Source organism: Sander lucioperca, chromosome 11 (genome assembly GCF_008315115.2).
Source record: "Sander lucioperca isolate FBNREF2018 chromosome 11, SLUC_FBN_1.2, whole genome shotgun sequence".
Classification (NCBI taxonomy): domain Eukaryota; kingdom Metazoa; phylum Chordata; class Actinopteri; order Perciformes; family Percidae; genus Sander; species Sander lucioperca.
Genome location: NC_050183.1, coordinates 23,649,943 through 23,676,311, shown reverse-complemented (window position 1 = coordinate 23,676,311; position 26,369 = coordinate 23,649,943). Strand labels below are relative to the sequence as shown.

The 26,369-nt window shown below is 39.8% G+C and overlaps 2 protein-coding genes across 2 annotated transcripts in view; both read right to left on the bottom strand.

The window, feature by feature from the left end:
* The window catches only part of LOC116065088 (NACHT, LRR and PYD domains-containing protein 3-like), a 321,141-nt gene that overhangs the window by 11,968 nt on the left and 282,804 nt on the right, over nucleotides 1-26,369 (bottom strand). The window lies entirely within an intron of this gene.
* On the bottom strand, nucleotides 1,009-11,182 carry LOC116059157 (protein NLRC3-like). Its single transcript, XM_036007053.1, has 5 exons — nucleotides 11,150-11,182; nucleotides 8,935-10,798; nucleotides 7,439-7,612; nucleotides 5,829-6,002; nucleotides 1,009-1,040 (listed from the first exon to the last, which is right to left on the bottom strand). Coding segments are annotated over exons 1-5 (2,220 nt in total). The 5' UTR covers nucleotides 11,151-11,182; the 3' UTR covers nucleotides 1,009-1,033.

Here is a 26,369-nt window from a genome sequence, read left to right as displayed (position 1 = left end):
ACTAGTTATAATGTCATATAAATTAGGTATATAGACCATGATTGTTTTTCATAAAGCGTTACAAAAATGTGGCAAAAAACTTCAAAAGCAAAGGAAAAAAACATTGAGGAAAATAGCAACACAAAAAAGGTTCATTTTCGATTTTGACCCTGAAGGACAACAAGTTCATGGCCAATGGGAGGACAACACAAGGGTTAATAAACGCAAGTCTTCTGGGACTGCAGACTAAATGAACTAGAAGAAACTTGAAAATAGGAACAAAAGAACATTTAACAATGTTATATGTGTAAGTAATGTTTGTACATGAATAAGGTTCAGTTGTTAATTAAACATATCAGATCTCTAATAGTAAGAGTCAGTGAACTGACCTCAGAGTCTCCAGTCTACAGTGTGGACTCTCCAGAAAACCACACAGCAGTGTCACTCCTGAATCCTTCAGGTAGTTGTTACTCAGGTCCAGCTGTCTCAGATGGTAAGGGTTGAACTTCAGAGCTGAGGCCAGAGTAGCACAGCTGATTTCTGACAAACTGCAGTGCTCCAATCTGAATAAAGAATAAATGACGATGATAAAAATCAATTTGTTATTCAATCAATGCTATATTGATCCTTTCAACAGCTGCATTTGGAAATATCCATTGGTGACTATGTGTTCATCTATATGTCTGTGATTGTGTGTGTTTGTGTCTGTGTGTGTGTGTGTGTGTGTTTCTATGTGTGTGTGTGTGTGTCTGTGTGAGTTATCCATTTAAAACCAATATTATTTCAGAGGATCTTCTGTATACATATTTGACCTTTTACCAATAATTATAAACATTCATTTACTTTAACAACAGTGGACATTTTCTACAGTTTCGTTAACATACAAGTCTTTTGTAACTGCAGACTATATTTACTACAAGAAACATGAAAATATGAAAAGAAAACATTTACAACTTCATGGATTAAGTTATGTTTGTACATATATTAGGTTCAGTTGATAATTAATCAGAGCTGAAACCAGAGAAGCAAAGCTGATATCTGAGAAATTGCAGTTTCACAATCTGAATAAAGAGTAAATGATGTAACCTTAGAAGATAATCCTCCTGTTTGAAATCATCCAAATCAATAATCTGTTCAGAGATGAAGAAGGTTCAGAATGTAGAAGTTCAGAAGATGGAGATTCCAAACACCTGAACCCAACAGGATGACATCTCTTTGTGACAGGACAACACATTCTCACTCCCATCATGTCAGAAAGCAATGCTTGGTCAGGTGCATTTGGCATTTGTTAGTGACACAAAAAGTCTCCTTTAGTGTCATATTTGGAGACGCTTGGCAGGGACCCTTGGGGACTATTTGAAGCTCTGGGTCGGGACGAACGTTTAACAGACATGGGGCACAAGAATGGGACAGTTATGTTTAAAAAAAGATCATTGGTGACCAAGCGTCAGTATTTTACGAGTTGGGAGTGAGAACGGGTTGGACACATGTTAAAGTGTCCTTGGTCACAGATCAGACACGACTAAACATACTTTAAACACCTGCATTTGAAAATATGCTTCACCCTCTCTCTGTGGTCCTGTATGGGAGTTGGAAAGTGTCTGTGACAGAGAGAATTCAGTTATTATGAATCTAAGTTCTGTAAAATATAATATTTTGAAGGTTTCATATAAAAAGACCTTCTTGAAAAGGCCTTTGAATTCTTCAATATCTTTTAATTATATATATATATATATATATATATATATATATATATATATATGTGTGTGTGTGTGTCTCTCTCACACGTGTCTCAGTTTGAGTTCAGACTAAATTTGTTTAAACTGTTCAGACAAACAGACTTTAAAGTTGTTGTGATTTGTGCTCAAAGAAACCCAGAAAACAAGTGAACTGAAGGGAAATTAAAACTTCAACAAATTGCTCAATTATAACATGGAGGCATGAATGTGCTTCACAGGTATAATTAATGATTACTTTGATTGAACTTAGGGTGTTGTATTCAATTTTAAAGCATTTGATTTTTTTTAAAATGGTTTCAAAACAGTAACCTGACTAAACTTTGACATAAATCAGTCTGTGAACCACTCAATATCCTCTGATCTTAACTTTGAGTCAAAATAATTCACAATTTCTGCTCTTTTATACAAAGAATGTTATGTCATATAAATTAGGTATATTGACCAAGACTTTTTTTCATGAAGCGTTACAAAAATTTGACAAAAAGCATCAAAAGCAAAGGAAAAAGGGCCAAATACGTTGAGGAAAACAGCACCAAAAAATATCTTCATTTAATTTCATTCATGACCCTGAAGGACAACAAGTTTATTGCAAATAGGAAGACAACACAAGGGTTAATAAACACAGGTCTTCTGTGACTGCAGACTAAACGTACTACAAGAAACATGAAAATATGAACAAAAGAAGATTTATATCTTTACAGATGCAAGTTATGTTTGTACATAAATTAGGTTCACTTTTCAATTAATCATATTAGATCTCTAATAGTAACACAGTCAGTGAACTGACCTCAGAGTCTCCAGTCTACAGTGTGGACTCTCCAGAAAAAAACACAGCAGCTTCACTCCTGAATCCTGCAGGTTATTGTCTCCCAGGTTCAGCTCTGTTAGATGTGAGGGGTTGGACTTCAGAGCTGAGACCAGAGAAGCACAGCTGATCTCTGTCAACCTGCAGTTCTCCAATCTGAATAAAGAATACATGACAATGATAAAAAAGAAATTTCTAATTTAATCAATACCATATTGATCCTTTCAAAAACTGCATTTTGAAATATCCTTTGGTCTCTTTGTGTTCATCTATATGTCTGTGAGTTTGTGTGTCTGTGTGTTTGTTTTTCTGGGTGTGTGTGTGTGCGTGCATGTGTGTGAGTTATCCATTTAAAACAAATATTAGTTCAGAGGATCTTCTGTGTACAGATGTGACCATTTAGCATTATGAACATTAATTTACTTTAACAACTAACAGTGGACAGTTTCTACAGTTTCTTTAACAAACAAGTCTTGTGACTGCAGACTGAATTTACAAGAAACGTGAAAATATGAACAAAAACATTTACAACTTCATGGATTAAGTTTGTACATCAATAAGGTTCAGTTGTTAATTAATCAGAGCTGAGACTAGTGAAGCACAGTTGATATCGGACAAACTGCAGTTTCACAATCTAAATAAAGAGTAAATGATGTAACCTTAGAAGACAATCCTGTTTGAAATCATCCAAATCAATAATCTGTTCAGAGAAGATGTTTTAGAATGTAGAAGTTCAGAAAATGGAGATTCCAAACACCAGAACCCAACAGGATGACATCTCTTTATGACAGGACAACACGTTCTCACTCCCATCACGTCAGAAAGCGATGCTTGGTCAGGTGCCTTTGTCATTTATTATTGACACAAAAAGTCTCCTTTAGCGTCATATTTAGACACGCTTGGCAGGGACCGTTGGCATCGCTATTTGAAGCTCTGGGTCGGGACGTACGTTTAACTGACATGGGGCACAAGAACGGGACAGTTAGGTTTAGGATAAGATCATTGGTGACCAAGCGTCAGTATTTTACGAGTTGGGAGTGAGAACGGGTTGGACAGGAAACATCGTACACATTTTAAAGTGTTTTTGGTCACAGATCAGACACGACTAAACATACTGTAATTGTAAATATGCTTCTCTCTCTCTCTCTCTCTCTCTGTGGTCCTGTATGGGAGTTTTAAAGTGTCTGTGACAGAGAGACTTCAGTTATTATGAATCTATAAGTTCTGTAAAATACAGTGTTTTGAAGGTTTTATATAAAAAGACCAAAGAAAAGGCCTTGGACTTTTTGAAGATCTTAATCATATATATATATATATATATATATATATATATATATATATACACGTGTCTTTCTCATGTCTCAGTTTGAGTTCAGACTAAATTTGTTCAAACTGTTCAGACTGACACACTTTAAAGTTGTTGTGAGAAGTGAGAAACCCAGAAAACAAGTGAACTGAAGAGAATTTATAACTTCAAAAAATTGTCCAAAAATAACATGGATGCAAGAATGTGCTTCACATTTTAAAAATGATTAATTACTTTGATTGAACTCTGGTTGTTTTATTCAATTTCAAAGCATTTTATTTTTATTAGGGCCCGAGCGCCGACAGTGGCGAAGGCCCTATTGACACTGAAGGAATTCTTCCTTCTTTCTTTATTTTTCCCGGCAAATGAATCACCTTTTCTGAGGGGCTTAACCTACTCAAAAACTCACTAAAATTGGCGGTTGCATCAAGCCTGGTGAAAATGTACATATTTTAAGGGTTTCGGGAATAGGTGCACAAAACTGGGCCCCTGCAGTATGTTTAACGTAGACTAACGAAAAGTGGTACACACATGTAGCATGTCAAGATGTACAAAAAAAAAGGTCATTCGAGCCATACCCTAAACCCAACAGGAAGTCCGCCATTTTTAATTGAAAGTTTGAAATTAGTGCGATTTTGGCCATTTCCACATGTCGTACTTTAACGAACTCCTCCTAGAGATTTCATCCGATCAACTTCAAATTTGGTCTGTGCCATCTTAAGACATTATCGATGAAAAGTTATTAAAAGAAAAAAAATTTCGTCATAGGGCGTGGTCGTGGCGGTGCAGACATTTTGTGTGTTTCGCCATTGAAACAGGAAGTGGGTGTAACTTGACTGTACATTGTCCAAATGGCTCGAAAATGTTCAGGATTCCTAAGAGTCCAAACCTGACGGCATCTACAGGCTGACATTGGCTCAAAGTCATATCGCCCCGTAGTGGCAACAGGAAGTAGACCTAAAAGTCAAGTTGCTGTACTTTAACGAACTCCTCCTAGAAATTACATCCGATGACCTTCAAATTTGGTCTGTACCATCTCAACACTTTAAAGGAGAATTCCGGTCGATTTCAACATGTAGCTCTGTTGTTTGGAAATTTGGAGTGCTGTCAGTAGCAAGAAAAACAAACAATCGGTGCTGCCTACCCCGTGTTATCCACCTGCTAGCGTTAGCACCCAACAGGCTTAAACAGGGAAAGTTTTAAACATGTTTTTAGCCTTTAAACATGCTCAAATTGTCATTACAAGTGCCTACCCATGTGCAGTGATTCCTTCCTCAGGCCTAAATTGACTTTTAGTCATAGCGCCCCCCGCTGGCAACAGGAAATCCGTCTTATATGACAAACATCATCCGATTTACATGAAAATTATAATGTGTGGTCTACATGTGATACTTTAACCACGCCCATGTACTTAGGCCACGACCCCCTTTTATGGCTTTTGAAACGTTTAAAGGTGGCCCTGCCAAACATATTGGCCCATCCAACGCTGCTTGCAGATTTAATTTTAATATGGTTTTAAAACAGTATCCAGACTAAACTTTGACATAAACCAGTCTGTGATCCACTCAACATCCTCTGATCTTAACTTTTAGTCAAAATAATTCACAATTTCTACTTTTTTAAACAAAGAATTAGTAATAATGTCATATAAATTAGGTATATTGACCAAGATTTGTTTTCATAAAGCGTTAAAAAAAATGTGACAAAAACCTTCAAAAGCAAAGGAAAAAGGGCCAAAAATGTTGAGGAAAATAGCACCAAAAAAAGGTTCATTTTCAATTTTAACCCCGAAGGACAAGTACATGGCCAATAGGAATACAACACAAGGGTTAAAAAACACAAGTCTTCTGGGACTGTAGACTAAATGTACTACAAGAAACATGAAAATATGAAAAAAATAACATTTACAACTTCATAGATGTAAATTTGTACATAAATTAGGTTCAGTTGTTAATTAAACATATTAGATCTCTAATAGTAACGGAGTCAGTGAACTGACCTCAGAGTTCTCAGTCTACAGTGTGGACTCTCCAGAAAACCACAAAGCAGCTTCACTCCTGAATCCTGCAGTTTGTTGTTAGTCAGGTCCAGCTTTCTCAGATGGGAGGGGTTGGACTTCAGAGCTGAGACCAGAGAAGCACAGCTGATCTCCGACAACCTGAAAGCCTCCAATCTGAATAATGAATAAATGATCATCAATAAGTTGATCATTTAAACAGCTGCATTTAGAAATATCACATATCTCACATGTTTCTCAGTTTGAGTTCAGAGTGTGTCTGTGACAGAGACTTCAGTTATCATATATCTATAAGTTTTTTAAAATACAGTGTTTTGATGGTTTTATATAAAAACCTTGAAAAGGCATTGGACTTCTTGAAATATTTTAACTATTTATATATAGATTTGTCTCTCTCATGTGTATCAGTTCGAGTTCAGACTAAATTTGTTCAACCTGTTCAGACTGACACAAACCCAGAAAACAAGTGAACTGAAAGGTATTTAAAAGTTCTGTTATGGATTTAAATTTTGTAGATATTAAAGCTGTCAATCTTCCTCTATAATACCATTCAAATTTCATTTATTTTTATATTCAAATAATATTTGAATATGTAATGCTCAAATGCAGCCTGTTATTAATATGCACTACACTACTTAGGCTTATGCATCGCCAATGCCACTACAAGCATGTGGTTGTTGTTACACGTTCTGTCCACCAGAGGGACTTTCAACATCAGCCTGGCCGTGAAGTAGACCTACATCATGGCATATTGCATTTCTGGAACGCTGCTTTGTTTACATTCATTTTCCACCACGCATACGCAGCGACAAACACAAATCAACAGAGATCTCTATAATGAAACATTATGTAACAAGTGTATTGAAGCGGCTCTGTTGTAAAGGCTACCTGTGCTCGGTTAGCACAATGACATCATGTTAGAATGCACGGCTGAAATGATTTGTCATAAACTAACAATAGTGTTAGCCACAATGCTAACGGCATTGATAACGGTCAATGGTGCAGTCACTAACGTTACTACAACCTGCTTCTTGCCAATTGGCATATTGCTGAGAATACAGATGTAAGAAGGTAATATATATGAAGTTGAAGCTAATGCTGACAGCTGTAGAGCAGCTAACATAAACTTTAGCTGTCTCCATGAAGCTCTCAGCTAAGCTCCTACTACTCGTGATGCTGATAGGAAATGAGAATAAGCTAACTAATGAACACATTTCGTTTTGGCTAGGTGGATGTTGATTTTAAGGTCACGTTAAAACTATTTCCCATTCTTCCGATTTCCAGCCGCAGCCTATCACTCCCCCTGTTTTAACTTAACTCAATACGTATTAGCTCCTTATCTTAAGACCTCACAATGCCTTGTGTTTCTCCTTCCCGCTAACTTATTGTTCATCAGACGTGACAAAAAAATATGCGGGTATGGGAGAGTAGCTAACATTAGCCATATTAATAAAGCATCACATTTGAATAGTAATTATAGCATTCAAATATAATTGATTTTTTTACTATTCAAATTATATTCCACTTTCGGAATTTGTTCCAACAACCCTAGTGAGTTATACACTGTATATGAGCACAATACGTGAACTGACCTCAGAGTCTCCAGTCTACAGTTTGGACTCTGCAGTCCTGAACAGAGACACTGCACTCCTGAATCAGGCAGATTTCTGTAACTCAGGTCTAGCTCTCTCAGATGGGAGGGGTTGAACTTCAGAGCTGAGGCCACAACTTCACAGTCAGTCTCAGAGAGGTAACAGTAAAGAAGTCTGTGATGACAGATAATAAAAACATTTAAAATACTAGAACTGCAAGCAGTTATGACGGGGTCCAAGCATCCCCGGTGCGAGTCGGCCCCGACGACCCGGGGAGCATGCAGAAGTGGAACTCAAAGCACAACCCAAAGCGGAATGTTGGGGAGGCAAACGTCAGTAAATATCGAGAGGTGTGAGCTGCAAGGTCTGTGGTACACTGCCATTGCAAATATCCCATTAACACTGATTGACTAAAAGGACCAAAACTCATCTACGCTGACTATAGCGCCCCCTAATGGCCAATCTTCGCCAAATTTGGTACAGAGCCTCAGAGCAGCAGCTACCTCATTGATGGTGAATATCAGCACATAGCAGCTCTTAGGAATGTTTCTATTGTTTTCTAGCTGACGGAATAAAGAGGAGGAAATCTTCACACAATACTAATATTAATATAAGTTAACGGAAAGAGGAGAGATGTTTTCTCCAGTAGGGGCGGGACTTTAATGCCTTTGTCTCTATTAAAGTCTCAATGTTTACATTAAAGTAGTTACATTAATGTACTTTTTATTCAACATGAACACAATAAAGTGCAGCTCTACAGACTCTCAGTCAAAGCGTTTAGAGACATTTAATTCAGATTTTCTTTTAAAATGGCCATGCCAGTTTTTCCTTGTATCCTGTAACTTTTAATGTAACATTGGAGCGTTATCTAACCTTCCCGACAGCTAGCATAACAGAGTTGATACCAATGGATTCCATAGGTCTTCTAGTTTCATATGATACAGACAGAAACCTATTCTGGATTTTATCTATCGATATTGGATCATTCAAATGAAAAATGTGTATAATCGGAAAAATCTATTATTTAAACCAGCCTTGATATATATTGTACAAAATGTGAACATGAACAGAAACATCCTTAAAATAAAATAGTTCACAAAATGCTCATAAAATATGTTAAAAAAACTGAATGAAAGTTATTATGAAAAAGCTTAAACTTCATGTGATTTTAGTTCAGCAGATCACAAATTGTCTGTTTGTATATAAAATAGACACATTATAGAAACACACTGCTGTCTCTGTATACACTGCAAAAAGGCTGTCTGTTGTGATTAAATGATGACAGAAGATACTTTAGCTACAAAAAAGATCACAATCATCTCATTCTAACAGCGTTGGAGACAACAAAGACATTTGCAGTGTTACGTAGAATTATTTACAATAAGCAGGTTTATCTTTTATAGTGTGTAAGTTTTATATTGTTCATGTGTGTAAATTCTGTATGTTTACTCTAATTCTGATGACCACATTGATTTAAAATGATTATCTGGACTTACCGAGCCTTTCTGCAGTTCCTCACAGCTGGAATCAGTCTCCGTCGTCCCTCCCGTGATGTGTTGTACTTCTCCAGGTCCAACTCATCCAGAACCTCCTCTGACATCTGCAGCATGTAGGCCAGAGCTGAGCAGTGGATCTCTGAGAGGTACTTCTCTGATCTGTTCTCTGACTTCAGGAACTCTTGGATCTCTTGATGGACTGAGTGGTCGTCCATCTCCGTCAGACAGTGGAATATGTTGATGCTTCTGTCAGGAGAGATCTCATAAGTGTTAATCTCCTTCAGGTTGTTGATGGCTCTCTGGATGATTTGTGGACTGTTGTCTGTCTGGCCCAGCAGGCCTCCTAAGAGTCTCTGGTTGGACTCCAGAGAGAGGCCATGAAGGAAGCGGACAAACAGGTCCAGGTGGCCATTTTTACTTTCAAGAGATTTCTCCATGGCTCTCTTCAGGAAGACATCCAGGGATCGGTAATGATCATTGTCCCAATCAACATCATCTTCATTATCATCATCATCATCATCATCATCATCATCATCATCATCATCATCATCATCAACGTCATCATCATCCATAACTCTTTTCCTTAGGAAGTCCTCCAGTACTTTTGTGTTCCTGTTGGTGTAACAGTGGAACAGGTAGACTGCAGCCAGAAACTCCTGAACGCTCAGATGAACAAAGCAGTAGACTGTTTTCTGGAAGATCACACTCTCTCTTTTGAAGATCTCTGAGTACAGCGAGGCCTCTGTGACAGCCAGACCACAGCTCTCCAGGTCTTCTTGGTAGAACATGATGTTTCCTTTCTCCAGCTGTTCAAACGCCAGCCTCCCCAGCTTCAGAAGAACTTCCCTGTCAGCCTCCGTCAGCTCCTGTGGACTCATCTCATGTCCCTCAGCATACTTGTGCTTCTTCCTCTTTGTTTGAACCAGCAGGAAGTGTGAGTACATGTCAGTCAGGGTCTTGGGCAGCTCTCCTCTCTGGTCTGTAGTCAACATGTGGTCCAGAACTGTAGCAGTGATCCAGCAGAAGACTGGGATCAGACACATGATGTGGAGGCTCCTGGATGTCTTGATGTGGGAGATGATTCTGCTGGACAGCTCTTCATCACTGACTCTCTTCCTGAAGTACTCCTCCTTCTGGGTGTCAGTGAAGCCTCGTACTTCTGTAACCCTGTCAACACACGCAGGAGGGATCTGATTGACTGCTGCAGGTCGGGAAGTTATCCAGACGAGAGCCGAGGGAAGCAGCTTCCCCTGGATGAGGTTTGTCAACAGCATGTTGACTGATGACTTCTGTGTGACATCCGAAACAGCCTCATTGTTGTTGAAATCCAGTGTAATTCTGCTTTCATCTAGGCCATCAAAGATGAAGAGAACTTTAGAGCCAGCGAGCTGCTCTGCTGGGACCTCCTGTAAAGTTGGATGGAAAACACGGAGCAGCTCCAGAAGACTGTACTGCTTATCTTTGATCAAGTTCAGCTCCCTGAAGGAAAGAGGGATCACCAGACTGATATCTTGGTTTTCCAAACCCTCGGCCCAGTCCAGACAGAACTTCTGCACTGAGAAGGTTTTTCCAATGCCAGCGACACCGCTCGTCCGAACGACTCTGATGTGTTTCTGTTGGTCAGATAAGGCTTTAAAGATGTCGCAGCACTTGATTGGAGAGTCATGGAGGGTCTTCTTCTTGGAAGCTGTTTCGAGCTGCCTCACCTCATGTTGGGTATTAACCTCTTCACTCAGTTCATCTGTGATGTAGAGGACAGTGTAGATCCTGTTGAGGAGGGTTCTACTTCCTGTTTCAGCTCCTTCAGTCACACATTCAAATGTCCCCTTCAGCCTGTTCTTATGTTTCTGATGACCAACATTCACTAAAAAAATGACAAAGGTGAGAGACAGAAAATCTGGTGATTATTTGTATTACCTTATTGCTGTATTAATATTAAAACATGTAGTTAAATTTCAGCTGGACTTAAATTTAGGATTGGGTACCGAACTTGGTAGTTTTTAGGGTACCAACCGAATTATGTTAGTACTACCGAGGACTCTGTCCTTCATTTTCAAACCCCCTAATGTTAAATGTCTGTGCTGTGCGACACAACAAATGTCTGTAAAAACTATAATATTTATATTCTTAAATGTCACAACAAATGTCTCAGTATTACAACAACCAGTGGTGTGTTCAGACATGAAGACATCAGCAGACAGATGGACAGACTTACTTTGTTCAGAGCTGCTCTGATTGGCTGTCTGCAGTCCAGCTCTGGTTCTGGATCTGGACGGCTGCTCCTCCTCAGAAACATCACTCCTCTTCCTCTTTCTGTGAAGACATTTCCTATCACTAAAATATTTGTTGACTATTGTTGAAACATATCAAAATTTGTCCAAACTGTCTAGAGTCAGTTAGTTTTCAAGAGAGATTAGAAGTGGTCTGAATATTGAGGAAGACCAGCATGTAACAGTGGTCTCTCAGGTTTCCTTTTTACTAAATCATGCTTTGTTTCTATCAAATGAAGGCATGCATGCCATTTAAATATTCTAAAAAACAGAAGTGATGCAAATCTACATTTGATCATTTCCTGCCCTCAGATAACTTTTACATCAATGTGTCATGTATTTGTGTTCTTGGCCTTCAGGAGAAAATTTATAAAACTTTAATATACCAACACATAATAAACAAAAAAATCAAAACAAACATGGCAGAGAAAACTTAAAATGAATCATTAAATGAGTTCATAGCAGTTGTCTTACTTTGTGTCTGAGGGTACAGGTTCATTATTGAAGTCTTGAGGGGGATCAATGGACCGATCACTCTTCATAGACAGACAGCCAGATACGTCAGACTCTGCTCCATCCTCCTGTTCCTCCAAATCACTCATCTTCTGATCTGACGTCAGTCTGAGAGGTAAAACAGGATCACTGACTGTAAGCTCACAACATTTTAAGAAAACAACTTTGTTAAGGAGTCAAAAACAGGAAGCAACAATCAGGAACTAACACACACACAGATTATACAGTACGATAAAACCAGCCAACACTCCGTTAGTTGTCATGTAGGGAATCGTGAAATTGAGAATATAAAAATCCATAAGACAGATTCCATAGGGCCCTACATTAAGTCATCGCTAAATGCTAACAGTAAAATAATAAATGTTGGATTAACACTCACCCTGCCTCAGCCTTCAGTTTCCTCCTCCTGCTCTGTTCTGGTTTCCTCCCTTTTCTCAAGAGCCTGGGGCTGCGTTACATTAGTGGGTTAACAACTCTATCACTTCCCCTTCCCCTCAGCACTTCCCTTCAACACATACCCGCAGCTGGATTCGCTACACGTGTCAACGTCAAAGGATGTGCCTCAGGGCCAGCCTTATTCTGCCTCTGATTCGCTTACCCTGGTATTTTTACCTGTAACCCTAACCAATCCTCACTCACACCATTGCCTAAACCTAATTAGTATTTTAGGATCTACCCCTCAGAGGGCTGAGGGAGCGAGTATACAACAATGGTCACTCCAGAGGTTGATATCACCAATAACACATTGCAGTTATGCATTTGGTGCAAGAACATCCCTCCATGGTTAGGTGGCAGTGATGTACAACCAGTAAAACTCCTGTTGCTGATGTAGGAGCTGTAAGTAAGAGGGGACAATGCTTCATACCTACCTGAAGAATGTACTTTCAACGTTAAACCTGTCTAAACCTATACTTACCTTTCCATTGTATATAGTACCTGTTAAACTAAAATGTATTATATGTGTATATTGTTTGAAATAGCTGTTATAGTTTGTTACTGTTTACCACAACCACTGCTAGGTGCCAGTACAGACCACAACCACCGCTAGGTGTCAGTACAGATCACAACCACCGCTAGGTGTCAGTACAGATCACAGCCACCGCTAGGTGTCAGTACAGATCACAACCACCGCTAGGTGTCAGTACAGATCACAGCCACCGCTAGGTGTCAGTACAGATCACAGCCACCGCTAGGTGTCAGTACAGATCACAGCCACCGCTAGGTGTCAGTACAGATCACAACCACCGCTAGGTGTCAGTACAGATCACAGCCACCGCTAGGTGTCAGTACAGATCACAGCCACTGCTAGGTGTCAGTACAGATCACAGCCACCGCTAGGTGTCAATACAGATCACAGCATCGCTGTAGTAGGAGGCAGTAGAAAGAGAACACGGACATTCTGGGTGGTAATGATGGAACACGGGTGAGAAGAAGAAAAACAACAAAGGTACACTGTGTTTGCTGCCCTGGGTCTAAAAAAGTGATAAAATAAACAAACTGTTTGAGTACACAAGGACCATGTCAGGTAGCATGACGTCATCATAGTCAGATTCAAGTCAGAATATGAGTCTGATACTGCTCCATTGGGCTGTGATTATGGGGCGTGTTTCAGCCGAACCAGGAAAGAAAATGCCTCTGCACTCAATTGGCTAGACCTACAACCAATCAGTGTGTCCCATATTCTTAGTGACCATTGGGGGCAGCTGATGAATTAAACTTTTGCCGAATCCTGTAGGAAGGACAGCAAAAACATCTTTCCGATCGACAAATGCCTTGATCGCGGTTCTCTTTTCCTCTTTTAAAATGAATGTGCTGTTGATATCTTCTATAACAGACGCAATGGCAGAATCTACATATCCCAATTCTCCAGTGGCAGCCATCTTTCTTATAAACAAATTCAACCCAAGCGCTGTTTGATGACGTGGTTGATTACGTTACTGTTGATAATCTGTCCATCATCGTAAAAAGCCCGCCCTGACAATTTGATTGGTCCGAACTGCTCTGCTTCGGGCATAGTTGCTCCACAACGGATCAAGTCCAGACCGAACTTCCTGACCTAAAACGTTGTGGGCGGAGCTAAGTTTGGCTGGCATCCAGGCTACATGTCAGGAGTATGTACATGAGTAATACTGACACTAAGGAGAAGATGAATGAATGAAATATAAACATTTTGACAACAGTTTTTTTGTGAATGTTTTGGGCAAAAATCCTTGATTATGCAGCATGTTTTCTTAAATGATGCGATGGAATATGCGGGATATTTATGCAATTTTATGCGATGAAATTGCGGGAACTTGCAAAAACTGCAGGTTCATCATCGCTTCATAGCGGGGTTTGCAGCTTTTCGATGATGTTCACGTCGTGTAATTACGTCACTTCATAACGTTCCCATGGCAACAGGGGAAAATGGCTGCTCTTCTGTGAAGTAAACGCAACATTTTTCAACTTTCTGCTAAGATATATGTGACTTTTTTGCAAAGAAAATGCAGGGATTATGAATTCATGCAAGCCCCGCATATTTTGCGCGGATATTGGCAATTTATGCGGCGAAAGTGTGGCGTATTTGAAAAAAATGCGTCCCTTGAAAAATATGCGGACTTTGGCTGATTATGCATTGAATTATGCGATCGCATAATCACGTTTTCCTGGAGGGACTGGCTTGATATTCTACTGAAATATGTACTATCTAATGTCAGTTAATATTTAGAAAATAAGATGCATCAAACGCACAGCAGTAACACTTTAAGAACATGCACTCACTACCTTACAGGGAAGCCGATGTAAACACACTGGAATCGTGGTGTAACAACTTGCTGAGAGAATCAGAAAGGGCTTTATTGCCAAGTACGTTTTTTACACATACAAGGAATTTGTCATGGTTTTGTTGGAGAGATAACAGACCTAATGTACAAGAATGTTTTTATTATGAGTACATTTTATATTAACAAATGTCTGTTTTTTAAGATGAATGTCTTTTTTTATCTAGTTTTTCTATTTAAAAAAATCTTTATTTTCACTGTTTTAATGTAAGTATGCATTAATGTCTTCAGCTACAATATATTTATGCTGCTATTTACATCTGCAATACATACTTGGAACTGCAGCCTGAATACTGAGGGTTTAAACACATGGATCCACACATTTCATTTAATGTTTTAGGTTTGACTTTTATACGAGGCTCTGCGACCCGACCATGGCTGAGAGGATGGATGGATGAAGATATGGAATATTTTAATTGTTTTTAGAAAATGCTGATGCTAACAAACAGTGGGAAATGTGTGAATGAGTTTAAATGTTAATGTCACTGAAAAGTTATTATACTAATAAAGTCCATTAATTAAAGTTCTAGATCAGAAATCCAACAGATTTCTGTCAAACTTTAAATAATTTTCTTATATTGTAAAAAAATTGTTTACAACAACTTCATTTGGCTTTAAATGCCAGAAAAGATCCATCTCAGTTAGAAACAGCATCTTCACTAATAGTTCTGCATCATCAATATAAATAGGACATTTGTCTTCATCATCTTCATCAGGTCAGCTGACAGTAAAACGTTTCTTACTTTGTGTCTGAGGGTCCAGGTTCATTACTGAAGTCTGGCGGTTCATCATCGGACCGGTCACTCTTCATAGACAGACTCTGCTCCATCCTCCTCTTCCTCGAAGTCACTCATCTTCTGATCTGAAGTCAGTCTGAGAGGTAAAACAGCAACACTGACTGTGAGCTCACAACATTTAAAAGAAATCAAGTTTGAACAAGAGTCAATAACAGGAAGCAATGATCAGGAAGTTACCAAATGCTGGTAAAATATCAATCCAGACTGAATCACACACACACACACACACACACACACACACACACACACACACACACACACACACACACACACGTCTTTACATCTGTTTTCTCGAGTTATAGCAGGTTTAATTTGTATTATTCAGCCAATCAGGACTTTTTGTCGACCAAACTGTTGAGTTCATTCTAACATTTCTTTCCTCTCCAGTCCACAGGGAGAAAACTGACTCAGAGACTTTAACAGTAAAATAATAAATGTTGGATTAACACTCACCCTGCCTCAGCCTTCAGTTTCCTCCTCCTGCTCTGCTCTGTCCAATCTAAATGTAGTCTGAACTAGAGTTTAGATTCTGTTCATTCTGACACTGATGGGATTTTAAAGTTGCTCTATGCCGCCATCGTGTGGTCACATTTGACATTACATCTGCATTACATGGAACTGCAGCCTGAATACTGAGGGTTTAAACACATGGATCCATATATTTCCTTCATACATCATATCAAACTTTCTGCACATTCAATAAATGAAAATGTATTAACCCTCGTTTTGTTTTCCCGTCGACCGTGTACCTGTTTTCTTCCGTGCTGCTGTTTACAAAGTTTAAAGTTTAAATCATCATGTGTCACACATTCTTAGCCATCTTTATTCCAACCTATCACCTCTAGTTTTACACTTCTTTTTGGAAATCATGGTCAATAATCCTCATTTATATGAAATTATACATAACATTTGAGTTATTTTGACAAGGCGACAAAAACGTGGAAAATGCGACAATAAACAAAAAAAAAAGGTGAATTCCACAGCTTCCAGTCTCATGTCCACAAACATTCTCCACTTTGCACAAAACAAAGAAATAATAAAACACACCACAGCAGTGCAACCTAAAAACTGTCCAACTAGAGCCAAACACCTCCTACACAAAACCAAACGACAGACACACTAAATAATAAATAAAATCAGAGGAATGTCACTTCCAGACGGAGAATCATCGATACAAAGCAGTCTTCTTTTTAGACCATGCTTGTTCTAAAAAGTCTGAAAATAAAAACATTTTATGTTCCAATAACCAAACTAACAGATCTATATCCTGCCTCATCTCTTTTACTTCTACTTTGTTAAATAATTAATCTTAAATAATGATAATATGAACAATACAAATCAAAATGAACTTGATTAGGAATTAAGTGTTGTGATGCTGCAGAGTCCAATCCTCTCCTACAGACTAAAGAAACATCTTTGTTTGGTTCAGATACTCCCAAAAATCACTCTTACATCATTTTAATTTTAATATTTTTTAAATGAGAATAAAGATACAGAAATGATCCTTCCCTCTGACATTGTGGATCATATCACAATCACAACATCAGTAAAAATAATCACAATCAGTGAGATTAGTTTTGTTGTATCTTCTCATTGATGTTAATTGTGTGACTGTTATGTGAAAATTTACAAATGAAAGTATTAAACAAAATACTTATAATTAGATATTTTTCTCATATAGTGCAGTTTTTGTACCGAATTCAATACTTTTTTAGGTACCAACCGAATCACATCTGAAGTCTGGAAAAATGCCTCGTCATTCAATACATAATTATAAAAAACATACATAAAGGAGTAAATGTCATCAGAGTCAGGGAGCCAAACAGCACGCAGCATGCTTCTACCAAGATCCAATAATGTCTGTGTTCGGCTGTCTAACGTTACAGTGTTGTAATGTAACAAATACTTTGTTACTGTATTCACGTATCTGTACTTTAAGTATATTTCTGGGAACTTTTATTTTTACTCCGATACATCCCGAGACGCAGGGAATGAGCCCGCGAGAAAAGGACGATGAACCGACAAGAGACAAAGACAACACAGACTATCCGTGCGTTCATGGACATCGGAAAAACATTTTTCCCAGTGAAAACATCACCATTCACGTCACTTCCTGTGGGAATCAAAGGTAGGAAACTCGGGCTAGATTTTGCTAACAGAGTTTCCCAGTTGGTGACGTGTTGTTGACAACTGACGTTTGATGGAGGCGACTTTGGTTCACTGAAAATATTTCAATGACAGTAAACTGTTTATTGTGGACAAATGCCTCTGCGAAGAAACATACACAGACATATCAACATTTCAAATAATTCATAAATAGGCCTATGTATAAAACAACAGCTTATCCGTGTCCTTTCCCGTTGGTTGTCCTGCAGATAACACAAACACACACCTGTCCATGTGCTGTTTCTATGCTCGCATAAGAAAACAGCAACAAATCTTTTGTTATTGTGGCCTCCATGTAATCACACACCTGATGCTCTAGGCTACGGCCAACCGTTGGTGGCAGTCATGCAACAAGTTGTTATGCCAAACTCCAATACAACAGAAGAAGAAGAACATGCATCCCGACCATGTGAACGCTGGCAGTGGGAAAAACAACGTAATCACGGGGACGGTCCCTGTAAATCTCAGGTGGCATGAACGCGCCATAAATCCACAAGGTAACGAGGGTAGGGTAGGATAGTACCACAACATGACAGCGTGCAGCGATGAATAGTTTCTTTCATGTCGGACAAACAAAGCCAAATAAAGATGAATTCATAACTCGCAGTATTGGAGCTAAAAATCTCCCTGCGGCCCAGAAAGTATTTTCCCCATAAGCCGCTGTTGTAATACTGTGAATGTGTAAAACTGCTGCCAGGACGCCTGCAGCTGAAAACACGGTCTGTTACGACTCTCTGTTCTGAATTTATAATCTATGGATTTGGTTTCAAAAACTTCCCTCTAGCCGAAAAAAGAGATTTAAAAACCTGTGACATTTTCAGCACAATATAAAGTCTCAGGTAGGCCTGTAACAAATATTACATAAATGTATGACCGTAATGAAAGCATTAGAGCATTTTTTAATGAGATGGGTCACACGTTTCCACTGCCCGCATTACAGATCTATTCTATGGATTCCTACACCCTCAGCCTAAGCCATCGAGATAACTTTCTCATTCCCTAACCCTAATAACTAACTCTAACCCCTAATCCAGAAGCGGCCATCAGTCATTATGTTAGTGTAGTTCTCTTGGGGATTTGTGATTTTTCTAATCTTTAAAGAACAACTTGTTTGCTAACATCTATGTAAAGTCTTTGGGCCAGAGACAATTAAGTGTACAGCTACATTTGGAATAGTTTCAGCTCTAGTCTCTGGGCCAGCGAGAGAAACACTACTGCCCAGATTCAGTGGGGGGCAGATGGAGTAAACCAAGTCAGAAGAGCAACTCTCATAAGAATGAACGGGCCCCACCATTAACGTTGCCTCCAGGTCCTGTAATACATCCATGTGTTCATTCCTATGAGAGTTGCTATGCGCTTCATTCCCCAAAAAAAGTTTCTAATTTTCCAGGTTTCCTTCTGAGATCTGTGGCCCACTGAATCTGCGCAGTAGTGTTTGTCCCACTTATCCCGCCTGAGATATTATAGGATGACAGACACAGAAAAACGCATTCCCTCTACTGACCTCAGAGTCTCCAGTCGATAGTTTGGACTCTCCACAAGATCACACAGCAGCTTCACGTCTGAACCCTGCAGCCTGTTGTCTCTCAGGTCCAGCTCTCTCAGATGGGAGGGGTTGGCCTCAGAGTTGAGGCCATAGAAGCACAGCTGATCTCTGAAAACCTGCAGTCCTTCAGTCTGAAAAAAGAATAAATGAAGATAAAAATACATTTCTAATCCAATCAATACTATATTGATCCTTTAAAAAGTTGCATTTGGAAATATGCTTTGGTTCTTTGTTTTCATCTGTGTGTGTGTGTGTCTGTGTGCGTGTGTGTGTGTTTGTGTGGGGGTGGGTGTCTGTGTGTGCACGTGTTTGAGTTCAGAGGGATCATTATCAATGATCAGACATTTGAAATTAACAGAAAGCAAATAAACATTTCTACTTCAGCAAGTCAACTTTATTCATTTAAAACCAATATTAGTTCAGAGGATCATCTGTATACAGATGTGACCATTTACCAACAATTATAAACATTCATTTACTTTAACAACTAACAGTGTACTGAATCCAACCATATACTGACATCAGAGTCTCCAGTCTACAGTGTGGACTCTCCAGAAAACCACACAGCAGCTCCACTCCTGAATCCTGCGGCTTGTTGTAACTCAGGTCCAGCTCTCTCAGATGGGAGGGGTTTGACTTCAGAGCTGAGGCCAGAGAACCACAGCTGATCTCTGACAAACTGCAGTGGTACAAACTGAATGAAGAATAGATGATAAAAAAAATGTATTCATAATCTATTCAACATTATATTGACCCTTAAAACAGCTGCATTTGGAAATATGTCTTGGTCTCTTTGCATGTGTGTGTGTTGTATGTTAGTGAACCCAACATGACGTCTCTTTGTGACAGGCCAACACATTCTCACTCCCATCACGTCCCATCAAAACAGTATCCTGACTAAACTTTGACATAAACCAGTCTGTGATCCAATCAACATCCTCTGATGTTAACTATTAGTCAAAATTATTTCACAATTTCTGCTTTTCTAAACAAAAAAAATCTGGCATATAAATTAGGTATATAGACCATGATTTTTTTTAAGCGTTAAAAACGTGAAAAACACTTTCAAAAGCAAAGGAAAAATGGCCAAAAACGTTGAGAAAAATAGCACCAAAAAAAAGGTCAATTTTAAATTTTTTCTCCGAAGGACAACAAGTTCATGGTCGATGGAAAGACAACCTAAGTGTTAATAAACACAAGTCCTCTGGGACTGCAGATGTACTACAATATGAAAATAATAACAAAAGAACATTTACAACTTGATAGATGTAAGTTATGTTATGTTTGTACATAAATTAGTTTCAGTTGTTCATTAAACATATTAGATCTATAATAGTAACAGAGTCTGTGAACTGACTTCAGAGTCTCCAGTCTACAGTGTGAACTCTCCAGAAATCCACACAGCAGCTTCACTCCTAAATCCTGCAGCTTGTTGTAACTCAGGTGCAGTTCTGTCAGAAGGGAGGGGTTGGACTTCAGAGCTGAGGCCAGAGAAGCACAGCAGCTGATCTTTGACAACCTGCAGCGCTCCAATCTAAATAAAGCATAAATGAAGATAAAAAAAAAATATTTAAACTATTCAATAATATATTGATCCTTATCAGCTTATACAGCTGCATTTGGAAATATGCTTTGGTCTCGTTTTCATCTTTGCATGTATGTATGTGTGTGTGTGTGTGTGTGTGTGTGTGTGTGTGCGCGTGTGTGTGTGTGTGTGTGTGCGCGTGCGTGCATGTATGTATGTATGTTATCAATTTAAAACCAACATTAGTTCAGAGGATCTTCTTTACACAGATGTGACCATTTACCAACAATTCTAAAGATTCATTTATTTTAACAACTAACAGTGGACATTTTATACAGTTTCTTACGATAAGCTGGAGGTCTCTCAGACTGCTCTCTTAAATAAGAGGCTTTTATTTCACCATTGACGGTTCGTTTGTTTAAATATCACAACACATGTATGCATCATAAGATTAACAGGAACCTGTGGTTAACTGTCTTTTCGGAGTTTAACTCCACAAGCGTGCCCTGCGGGCTTGACAACCTCGCTGACCAGGCTGTCTCAAACACACACACACACACACACACACACACACACACACGCCCACAGCACAGCAGGCAGAGGCGGGGGAGAGAGAGATACCCGTTTCTCTTCGGGAGACTTGTTTAAATTATTACAAATATGTTATATACATTAGATTTAGTATTTAGTTAATACTTTTTTGGTGTATTTGTTTTCGGATTTTAACGCTATAAAGACCGTTGCCGTGCTTTTATAGAAATAAATAATGGTAATTGTGAGTTTACACTTTTCACAATTAGGGGCCGGAATGTTGGAGCTATTCATTGTTTTGTTATGTTTAGTAGTTAAATATTTGTTTAATTTCTCCATCCATCTTCTTCCGCTTATCCGGTAACGGGTCGCGGGGGTAGCAGCTCCAGCAGGGGACCCCAAACTTCCCTTTCCCGAGCCACATTAACCAGCTCCGACTGGGGGATCCCGAGGCGTTCCCAGGCCAGGTTGGAGATATAATCCCTCCACCTAGTTCTGGGTCTTCCCCGAGGCCTCCTCCCAGCTGGACGTGCCTGGAACACCTCCCTAGGGAGGCGCCCAGGGGGCATCCTTACCAGATGCCCGAACCACCTCAACTGGCTCCTTTCGACGCAAAGGAGCAGCGGCTCTACTCCGAGCTCCTCACGGATGACTGAGCTTCTCACCCTATCTCTAAGGGAGATGCCAGCCACCCTCCTGAGGAAACCCATTTCGGCCGCTTGTACCCTGGATCTCGTTCTTTCGGTCATGACCCAGCCTTCATCACCATAGGTGAGGGTAAGAACGAAAACTGACCGGTAGATTGAGAGCTTTGCCTTCTGGCTCAGCTCTCTTTTCGTCACAATGGTGCGATACATTGAGTGTAATACCGCACCCGCTGCGCCGATTCTCTGACCAATCTCCCGCTCCATTGTCCCCTCACTCGCGAACAATACCCCAAGGTACTTGAACTCCTTCACTTGGGGTAAAGACTCATTCCCTACCTGGAGAAGGCACTCCATCGGTTTCCTGCTGAGAACCATGGCCTCAGATTTAGAGGTGCTGATCCTCATCCTAGCTGCTTCACACTCGGCTGCGAACCGATCCAGTGAGTGCTGAAGGTCACAGGCCAACGATGCCATCAGGACCACCTCATCCACAAAATGCAGCGATGAGATCCCCAGCTCACCAAACTGCAACCCCTCTCCACCCCAACTACGCCTCGATATCCTGTCCATAAATACTACAAACAGGATTGGTGACAAAGCGCAGCCCTGGCGGAGGCCAACTCTCACCTGAAACGAGTCCGACTTACTGCCGAGAACCCGGACACAGCTCTCGCTTTGGTCGTACAGAGATTGGATGGCCCTGAGAAGGGACCCCCTCACCCCATACTCCCGCAGAACCTCCCACAGTATCTCCCGGGGGACCCGGTCATACGCCTTCTCCAGATCCACAAAGCACAGGTAGACCGGTTGGGCATACTCCCAGGCTCCCTCCAAGATCCTTGCGAGAGTAAAGATCTGGTCCGTTGTTCCAAGACCAGGACGGAATCCGCATTGTTCCTCTTCAACCTGAGGTTCGACTATCGACCGAACCCTCCTTTCCAGCACCTTGGAGTAGACTTTACCGGGGAGGCTGAGAAGTGTGATACCCCTGTAATTGGCACACACGCTCTGGTCCCCCTTTCCGAAAAGGGGAACCACCACCCCTTAATTTCTGTTTTGCTTAAATCATACAGCTACATAAGCTTCTTTATATTAGTAGTATTTTATTTTGGTTATTTTTAGTATCTGCTAGTGCTTTTGTTTTTAATGCGGATTCCGTCCTGACTTTTGTGGAACTCCAATGGGGAATCAAGACTAACAAGACAGATAACAACATTGAACACTACACAAACAGTAGTTTATTTTTTTCATTTAGGCGACTAATTTTTCATAGTGACACAGGAGGTGCTGAATCCAATAAAAAAGGTTCCGGATCCAACGTCGGAGGTGCCGGAACATGTTCCGGCGTGTTCCGGCTCAAATTAAGCCCTGCTAATACCAGATGGATTCTGATTACAGGTGGTCAGTTTGCATCATGGAAACTAAATATGATAATAAAATACCTGACTCTGTAGTAGTATTCACAGGGAACTTCATCCATGCATCTTCAGGCTTTTTGCATGTTTTCGTGGCCTTTTTAACTCCTTGATCAGGCTGATACACACAACTATTGTTAACCCAAAAGGGATGTATGACTTCCTCCATCTCTGCGTTGCCTTCTCTCCATCCGGCTACTGTCCACATGTTTCTGGTCTTCTACTATACAACAGACCAACAGAACATAGTAGTCAGTATCTGTTCTTCTCCTAAAACGGGTTTCAGGGTGAATTCCCCTACATGACTCAACATGAGAACACAAATGCACGTGAAGAATCCAGTGCATGTAGAAGTGATTTACAGTCTTGAACTTCAGGTAACAATAATAGGATTTTAAAGTTGCTCTATGCCTCCATCTTGTGGTCACATTTGGTATTACATCTGCATTACATACTTGGAAGTGCAGCCTGAATACTGATTGTTTAAATACATTTATCCACATTTAATCTATTTTATACATTTATATGTATTAGTAGCCTGAATCAGGCCCAGTTCTTCTGCTTATATAATGTTGGTTGGGCACAAGTTTATTCAACTTTTTTTTAATGACACATTTTTGTCGCTTTTGGCAACATTTTTAGCATTTTTTTCCCCTGCATTTTTGGTTGTTTTTTTCTTATTATATTTGACTTTTCTTGACTCATTTGGACTGCCGGCGGCCGTAGAATTTGTCTATGCTACGGGCCGGCCCTGAAATGTTAGAGGCCCCCCATCCTATCTATCAGGTGACAAATGTAAATGTTATAGTGCTTTTTATCCAGAAAAAACGCAGCTCCTGTTTAGTTTGTTTACAGCGGAGTCATGTTGGTCCAAAACGGAGGCAAAGTTTGGGCGGCGGCGTCACGCATCCTTGTGTAGCCTACGTGTCATCAGTTGAAACTGAAAAGGTCCAAACTGGCGGGATCTGCCCCCTGGTAGAACTGCCCGGTAGAACCGTAACACATATATCCCCACATTTTATCCATTCTATTATATATACATACATACATACATACATACATACATTATGTGAGTATATGCACATATGGGGTTTTGATGGTTTTGGTGGTTTTTCCAACATTTTCATAGATTTTTTAGCTTCTTGGCTCTTTTTTCAAGTTCTTTTAAGACACTTTTTTTTCTGACATTTTTGTTGCTTTTTTATGTTTTTGGTGACTTTTTGCAATACTTTATTAGTCGTTCTTTGATGCCTACTTAAAAAAAAAAGTAAGTCTTTTTGTCGTTTTTTGAGTTTTTTTTGCATGTATGTATAACTATATACATCTAAAAGCAAAAATCCTATCAGATGGGAACCCTGGGACAACAACTAATCAGTCCGTGGTCTAACTTGTGTCAGTTTGGGGGTCCTTGATGCAGAGGTGTGGACTCGAGTCATGTGACTTGGAATCGAGTCAGACTCGAGTCATGAATTTGATGACTTCAGACTCGACTTGACAAAATGTACAAAGACTTGCAACTCGACTTGGACTTTAACATCAATGACTCGTGACTTCACTTGGACTTGCGCCTTTTGACTCGAGAAGACTTGCTACTTCCCATGAAAACTGGGGAAGAAAATGTTCACACGGCCGCGCCGCTCTCAGTATATCTGCATCTGTGAAAAAAATGTGCACCACCTGTATGCATGCAGAGAGCATGCACGCTGCCTGCACGACATCCAATCACTGTAGTCCCACGTTGTTTTGATTCGACAGCATCTAAGCAGGCACATTGCAAGACAACCAATGAAGCACAAGCAACAACGCGCCAGTTGGCAAAATGATACCGAAGATAGTTTCGTTTGGTTATAAAAATTACGAGGTAGTCGACAAAAAAAGAGTTGCAATTTGCAAAACATGCGGGTCGAAGATTACAGACGGAGCTGCCACAACGTCCAACTTTGTTCGACACCTGAAGTTGCACAAAGAAAGGTAAGTTTTGAACGAATGCTAAGCACCTTATCGGATGTATGTACCGTAACATACTAGCTGCTGCATATTTACTGTCTCAACGACACAGTAAACGCACGTCTCCCTTGCTGGTTCATGCTTACAAAAATAGGGATTTTTGAACCCTGATTATATGAGGTACATGAGTGTAGCACACTCAGATGGAAAACCTCGCCAGCATCATGTCAGCATCCGTTTTAAAGTAACGTTACCATAACACAGTCACAGTAGATCCACCATTAGCCTTCCCTTTTCATATCAGGTTGTATTCGCTATAACTACCGCCTCGCTATACATTATCCCGCTTATTACATGGCTACCTACCAAATAAATACTTTGACACAAAATATTCATTTAAAAAGGAGTTTATTGATTTAAAAACGATTGTACTGCTTCCGCTAAACCGAACTGCGTCCATAGCAACGCTCTGTTTTTCATGGCAACGGTCTGTTATCAAGAAATAACAGATCGCATTCTACATTGGAATTCAACCAAGCCATAGCCTATAATAAAATAAAATAATAACGATTACAGTAGTAATGTTCAGAGATGCAATAGATTATTATAGTGCAGTTCTTAACTAATGGGAATATTGTTTAGCTTATTTTTGGTTTAATTTGGTTTACTTTAGTTATTTAATTTATTCAGTTATTTTGTTTTGCTATACTTTTCATGCCAACTTGCCATGGCCCCCCTAGCACCCCCTCGCGGCACCCAGGGGTCCCCGTCCCCACTTTGAAAACCACTTCTATAAAGCATATGACTTCAGTTTCTTGAGAGAAAGGGCTTTCTTATGACTTTTGAAGCAGTGAAAATATTCTTAATATTGCATACACTGAAACTGAAATGACTTGAAATGACTCGAAACTAAAATGGTAGGACTTTGGACTCGACTTGAGACTTGTTGGCTTTGACTTGTGACTCGACTCGGGACTTGCCTCATCTTTGACTCGACTTGACTCGGGACTCGAGGGCAAAGACTTGAGACTTACTTGTGACTTGCATAACAATGACTTTGTCCCACCTCTGCCTTGATGTCAAAAAGTCTGTAACTTCAGGTGACCCTGATGGGATTTTAAAGTTGCTCTATGCCGCCATCGTGTGGTCACATTTGATATTACATCTGCATTACATACTCGGAACTGCAGCCTGAATACTGAGGGTTTAAACACATGGATCCATACATTTCCTTCATACATCATATCAAACTTTCTGCA

What these genes read in the sequence shown, in the direction of transcription:
- LOC116059157 (XM_036007053.1), bottom strand. An exon ending in AGGAACTGCAGAAAGGCTCG is followed by an intron (nt 7,613 to 8,934) that starts GTAAGTCCAGAT and finishes CTGTCATCACAG; the next exon opens with ACTTCTTTACTGTTACCTCT. An exon ending in TGTAGACTGGAGACTCTGAG is followed by an intron (nt 6,003 to 7,438) that starts GTCAGTTCACGT and finishes TTCATTATTCAG; the next exon opens with ATTGGAGGCTTTCAGGTTGT.